Genomic DNA, 7054 nt, shown 5'->3' on the forward strand with positions numbered 1-7054 from the left:
ATGATTCGATTTAGTTTGAAGTTGTATTAATTTTAGGGATTTTCCCCCAGGCGTGATAATTTTATCAGTTCAATAATTAAATATTTTTGTGGTAATTTTTTTTGAGTCATAAAACATATATACTCTGGTCCTAATAAACCTTTAAAACTTAACTCAGAAAAATTTATTTATTAAAAGAACATTATGGTAGTAATATCTACAAAAGGAAAACAATCTTTGCATAAAAATTCTCGAAAAATATCCCAAAGTTACAAAAGTTTTTCCCAAATCATTATCCATAATTAATGAGTAATGTGATTGAAACGGGAAAAAAAGAACAAAACAAAAATGAATTTTTCATCTATAAATTTCCAAATAGAGAATTTTGAAATTAAATGAAAACCGGAAAGGCAGAATTGCCAATAGATTTGTCATTTGTCCTCGCGGCGGATGTGTAGCCATCATGGCCGCGTGGAGAGAAAGCTAAGTGCGAAGCGTGAAAGTATTATACTTTAGGACCCCACTTTTAATGAAGGTGGCATATTTGGTCCAATGATTTTAAGGTGATTTTCATTTGAATCCTTTATCTTTGCCTTTCTCAAAAGCTAAAGAAAAATGATCATTTACATAATAAAAAGCTATACTCCTCTTATTCTTAATATATGATCTAATTTGAGAGCTTATGTTATTCTTATATGAAAGATCTATTTCAGATGCTTATCAATTTTTTTTCAAATTAATATTATTGATATTCTCTCAATAATAATTAAGGAGTAGATGGAGGGGGAAATAAAAAAAGATGATTATAATATTTTAGAAAAAAATTATCATATTAACTAATTTAACTAATATTATAATCAACTTAAATTAATTAATTAAGTATTATTTTATTTTTTTGACTAAAGGTGAGGATGTGAAAATACTTGTGTTTGAAATTTGTAACAGTTGGGAAAAATTTATTAGGCACAACATATTTATTTTGTCACATTTCATAAACCGAGCAATGGAAAGAAACAAAATTAGGAAGTCAAAATAGTTTTAAGATAGCCTATGAATTATAGTGTGTTATAAATGGTTGTATTTTGTGAGAAGTACTGGTTAAGAAAATAGGAGGTCAAGGTAGATTCCGCACATTATAAAATGTTGTGCCGAAGATTTCCCTCAATTGATACAAATTTGGGTATATGTATTTTCATGTCTACAATTTTAGTGAAATGAAATCTCAATGTATTTTTGTCATTTTTGACCAATGCTTGCTGATGTGCTTCTATTATGAACGGAAGATTTTAGCAACTCTTTTTTTTTTTTTTAACTGACTAGTAAAACTGTACCCTTGTAGAATATTTATGAGTATTTTTGTCCCTAACTCATTTACATGTGATAACCACATTTTCCCCCCTCACATTCCACAATATTACTTTCAATCTTTAATATAAAAGTTGGCTGATTAATTTAATTAGATTTAAAAAATTATTTAAGTTAATTACTTGTATAAATAAGTGTTATCTTTCTTAAAATATTTTTACTAATTAAGTATCATTTGATGAAACATTTAATATATGCTATTAATATAAATATTAGTTTAAAAAATAGATAAATATGATAGACAAAATAGATTAGGATTTTTTATTTAAAACCAAATTAAAAATCAAAATAATTCTTTTATTAAAACCGGAGTTAGTATCATGTTTCTATTAAGGTTAGAGTATTTTGCCCTCTTTTTCGAAATGTCGTGAGTATTTTTTGTTATGAGAAATGATCGAAACATATCTGTTTCTTAACCTTAAAAATTTTATTTTATTTATTGTATTTCAATAAATATATAATATGAAATTATTATTTATAAGCTACAGATATTATAATTCATCTCAGGTTTTACATTTTATATAAAAATAGTATATAAATTAAAATAAAAAATAATAACATGACAACACCCTGTGTAACACAATGCATTTGGAAAGAAAGAAAAGCTGTCTCAGGCACATAAACAAAAGTCAGAAAGAAATGAGTCAATACAATAAGATCTTGAGAGAATTACAATGAAGTCCCAAGTAATTAAAAAACAAGTCCCAGAAGTTGTCATTCTCACTGTAGGACTTTTAATATTACAGGCTGCTCAGTTGTTACTTGAGACTTTTTAGTGATTATTTCTCTTATGTGGGACTTGAATGTAATTCTCCCTAAGATCTTATTTAAGACGATCATTGAGTTAGCGAAAAATGAAAATAACTATAGGTTTTAATATTTATTAACATATAAAAATTGGGGACCCCAGGCGTAATTTCTTATTTTTCCGAAAAGAAGAGAGGGAGGGAGAGAGTGTGTATGGATAAGGGCGTCGTCTCACGGACTCACATTCGTGCATCTTTATTCACGCTCGCACTTTCTCTTTTTCCCTCTAATATTATAATTTTTTCAATTTGCAATTCAATAATGGTTTTTGGCGACGCGACTCGCTCCTGTGTCCACGTGTCATCCAACTGCTCCGTCTTCGCTTTCAAGAACAGCATAGAAGCAACACGAAGCACCCCCCTATAGCCACAGTGTCTGACAGGGAAAGCCCACTACTCTTAGAGTGAGAGCGAGGGAGGCTAGAGAGAGAAAGTATAGGGGTTTCGGAAACCCGGATGAATCTTTCTTCTGGGGTTTTTGGGGAGAGCGATTCTGGTGCGTGAGTGATATTGTTTCCGCGCGATTCTTTTGGATTAATTTTTGGGGCCGTCTTTGATTTTTGACTGGGAAAAAAAATTCTGTTTTTCGGGTTTTCTGGGAGATGTACATAGCTTCCATGCGAAAGTCTTTCAAGGACTCCTTGAAAGTGCTTGAAGCTGATATCCAGCATGCCAATACCCTGTAAGGATTTTTTTTTTTAATTTGTTGATTTTTTTTATATTATTTTTAGCTTAATGATGATGATGATTCCTGTAATAAATTGTTTATCCTGTTCGAATGTAAAGGCGACTACTATTCTTTCAAGGTTAGAACCCCTTGAAAATTTTCCCAATTTTTTCCGTTGATGATTGGCCGATAAGGTATTGTTTTGGGGTTCATTTTCTGGGTGCTTGTATTTGCTTTCCCTTTCGGTCAGCTGGAAGCATTCAAGTAAAGTACCCAAAAAAAAAAAAGTAGACGGAATATGCAATTTTAACTCTTCTGTCACAGTTGTCTCTCTCTTGTTCGAAAATTTAATACTTGATAATCCTAAAGCTAAACCCGTTGTAAGCACGTTCTGAAAGTTTCCTTTTGGAATCCCTGTTCTGGTCGTGTGATCAATACCTACTAGATCGTGAATATCATGGACTCACTGACTTCTCATACTCTTGTGCCTTTGTATTGCCTCTTGTCAGAAGTGCCCGCTTGAAAATGCGAAGCCTGAAGCTCTGCGTCCTCTTTTGGGGCAATGGCTGTAGGATTGGGTCTTTGTTCCCCTCTCACTCTGTAGCAGTTAGGAGTGGAGGCTTGTAAGCTCTAGATAACATGCCAATTGCCACTCTTGGGTGTTGGTTGCTTCTTTCTTTCTTTCTTTCACTTCTATTTTGGGTTAATCTCCCCCGCCTTGATTCTAATAGGGCACCACCGTTCTCATTGCCTATCAAATTAGGTGATTATGGCCAGGAGACACTGTTTTCAATTGCATTATCTTATAACTTTGTGGCTTACTTTTTTACTTTATTTCGTGTTCCTTTTAATTTGTGTCACATTGTCTTCGTTGACATGGGATGCGTGGTTCTCTGAATAATTTACCTGGCTAACAAGCATTTCATTGCCATCTCCTGCTATATTGATAGACTGCCTACCTAGGGTTTTTCATACTTTTTTTTCTTCTTCCAAATTTAAATGTGTTTGTGACGAGTCTTTAGTGAAATTTCTTGGAGAATTTACGAATGTAACCTTTGGAAGGCGACTTTTTCCTTCCATCCAGACACTCGCAATATTTGTATCAGAATGGAGATTAATGTTTGACCATTCTAATGTATGTGCAGGGCATCAGATTTTCCGAGGGAGTATGATGGTGCATGCCTTCAGATGAGAATGTCATATAGTCCAGCTGCACACCTGTTTCTTTTTTTAGTGCAATGGACGGACTGTAATCTTGCGGGAGCCCTAGGGCTGCTAAGAATCCTAATTTACAAGGTACTTTTTATTTGCTTCTTCATATTGAAATTAAGGGCTTGGAGTTTGGACAATGTCACAATTTTTGTGTCATGCTGAAGGTTTACGTGGATGGGACAACCACCATGTCTACGCATGAAAGAAAAGCAAGTATTAGAGAATTCTATGGTATCTCAATCCCTTTCTATTGAGATCTGAAACGTTCATTTCCTTTTAGCCTCTTGTAGTTGCTGATTTATGGGATTGTAACTTTGATCAGCGGTCATATATCCATCTTTATTGCAACTTCAGAAAGGGGTCACTGATACAGAGGATAAAAAACAAAAGGCTGTATGCATGGAGCGGTATCGAAAGAGAGATGATGAGGAACACAGGCCGTCTTCAGATGTTGACATTGAAAGAGATGAAGAATGCGGTATATGCATGGAGATGAATAGTAAGATCGTGCTGCCCAACTGCAACCATGCAATGTGCTTGAAATGCTACCGTGAATGGTACATCTCTCCCTCTTCCTCCCTCTCTGTGTGTCTCTGTGTGTGTGTGGGGGGGGGGGGTTGGTAGCATTTATCTTTTCTCAGTTATGACTTTAAGAAATGAGAATTATGATGCAAGTAGAATGTAGTTTGCTCTGACAGTTTGCATTTCAAGCACTTGAGTCAAGCAAATTGGGTGTTATCTTATATGCTTTAATATTATCCTCTTGGCTGATTAGCACTTGAGTCAAGTAAATTTTGAATTTAATTGTGAAGGCGCTGGCTTGAATGTGGGATCAATGAGTGTTTTTCTAAGTTAATCCTGAGCATGAAATCTGAGCATTCAAGGGGAAAAAATTCAGTTGTTAGAGGAGGATGCGTTTGCATCTTTCAAATCTTCTCGAGGTGAAAATTTGATTGTGCATGGATGTTTGATTGATCTGTATGGTGACTTTTCCATGGCCTGATAGCTGGCCTTTCCCCCCTCTTTCCTGAAGATACATTGTGTGACTTGCCATGTCTTAGTTTTCTAATGCTTGACAAACTTGATTAAATTCTCTGGATTGGGGACGTTTTAATTTCTTATGTATCTGAATCATTTGCTGCCCTTGTATGAAATTTAGTGTTTTGGGATGCAAAGAAGGTACAATCACTTATGAGGTTTCTAAAAGCCAGAGTTTTTCTGTAGATTGGATTCGATTTTTAATTTTTAATTATTAATTCCCAAGGGATGATAATGAATTGTCTTTACGCGTTGCCAATTGGTCAAAGTATGGCATGTGCAGACTCTGATTTCTGATTGGTTGGAGAAAAATGCATTTGGTGTTGGCCCCGTTTTGATGCTTCATTAGATCACTTGTGAGCCTTGCGTTTCTTGATGATTGTTGTTGCATAAACTGGTGGGGCTATATCAGTGAGTCAGCTGTTTTATTGCACAGGTTATTATATGCATCTTACCGTGTTATATGAAACAGCTTTTTCTGCATGTATCCATGTTGGTGGGTATATCCCAAATTCGTATGGACAGATCCGAGCATTACGTATAGTAATGTGCTAAAACTTAATCCTATATGCTTGACTCCTTAGAAATTTATCTCAATCTTCTCGAGACATGAATTGCCATACTTTAGGGACTACACTTAAATAATCTCAATGCACATGATGTTAACTTGGAACTGGCTGAAAAAAATGAGCACTTTGGTATGCTGTTGCAGGAGAACAAGGTCACAGTCATGCCCCTTCTGCAGGGACAGCCTCAAGAGGGTGAACTCGTGCGATCTCTGGGTATTCACTGATAGTAGAGACGTAATAGACATGGCGACGGTGACGAGGGAGAATCTTAGAAGGCTTTTCCTGTACATAGACAAGTTGCCTCTGATTGTTCCAGACTCCCTTTTTGACCCCTATGACTCTCACCTCAGATAAACTGATTGCAGCCAACACATGGATCTTACCGGCTCTCACCTTGGATGAGTAGTTCCCTCTGAAACTAGCTGCAAGAAAGTCTGAAGTTTATCCGGCTCCTGCTAAATTTAGCCATATAATATATAATATATAGAGTTTGCAGTACTACTTGCTTCCCGCTTCTACCGTGAGAAGTACCCGCCCGATTTGTTGTTGTGGGTTGGTGGTGAAGTCTGAGAATGGTAAAATTGTATGTAGCTCATTTGTATATCCCTCTGTACAGACTGGATGAATCACTTGTTCATTTGAGATTTGGCACATTCCCTGTTATCCTCACTAAAATTTAATTGTGGATATCTTGGCAGACACATTCTTTCCTGACACATCTCACACTTGAATGTGTTCACCAGAATATATATAGTTCAATTCCTTTGGTGTTAAGGCTGGTTTATGCATGGTCCCTTTTATTTGAGATGCTTAATAAGTGCTCCATGTTGAGCTTTATCTGTGTTTGTTTTTTTTTGGTCCTCTTCCTTTTCATTGAGTAAGAATTGCTAGAACAAGAATGCGTAGATGTTGATACCAGGCGGTTTCCTGGGGTTTTATCTATGTTGGTTAGTTCGGGTTTTTTTTTTTTTTGACTGAAAACTGATGACTATATTAATAATACAAATTAAAATTACAACTTAAAGTAAAGACTGGCTGTCCCTTCATCCAAGATCCGCCCCAAAATCAAAAGGTGGAGGTTGATTAATGCAAAAATTTCCTATTAAACTATGAACTAACTTTGCCATGTAGTCAGCCTCTTTAACGAGCGTTCTATTAACATGTTTGAACCCAACTTTTAAGTTGAGTTTTTACTTGTCAAAATCGTGGTTATGACAGGTTCTGATCGTTTTCTCAGCACAAAGGGCTTCCCCCCCCCCCCAGTCTAGATGTTGCTCATGTTTTGACCACTAAAGTCCAATCATAGTTTCCACGACAAGATTAGCATACAACGAGGTTTCAATTGAACAAAAAAAAATTATTAGAACTTTTTTATAGTTTTTTTTAGGACCTCATTGTAACTCTCCCATATTTTCATT

The 7054-nt window shown here is 35.4% G+C and overlaps 1 protein-coding gene across 1 annotated transcript; it reads left to right on the forward strand.

Annotated features, from left to right (window-relative positions):
* Positions 1–2478: 2478 nt before the first annotated feature.
* On the forward strand, positions 2479–6022 carry LOC114744952 (E3 ubiquitin-protein ligase AIRP2-like). Its single transcript, XM_028933094.1, has 5 exons — positions 2479–2832; positions 3963–4113; positions 4194–4260; positions 4352–4586; positions 5780–6022. Exons 1-5 carry the CDS (start codon positions 2753–2755, stop codon positions 5988–5990), a joined length of 744 nt encoding a protein of 247 aa, XP_028788927.1. The 5' UTR covers positions 2479–2752; the 3' UTR covers positions 5991–6022.
* Positions 6023–7054: the final 1032 nt, after the last annotated feature.

The sequence above is a fragment of the Neltuma alba genome, unplaced genomic scaffold, assembly GCF_004799145.2.
Source record: "Neltuma alba isolate B1F8T4 unplaced genomic scaffold, ASM479914v2 tig00004495_pilon, whole genome shotgun sequence".
NCBI lineage: Eukaryota > Viridiplantae > Streptophyta > Magnoliopsida > Fabales > Fabaceae > Neltuma > Neltuma alba.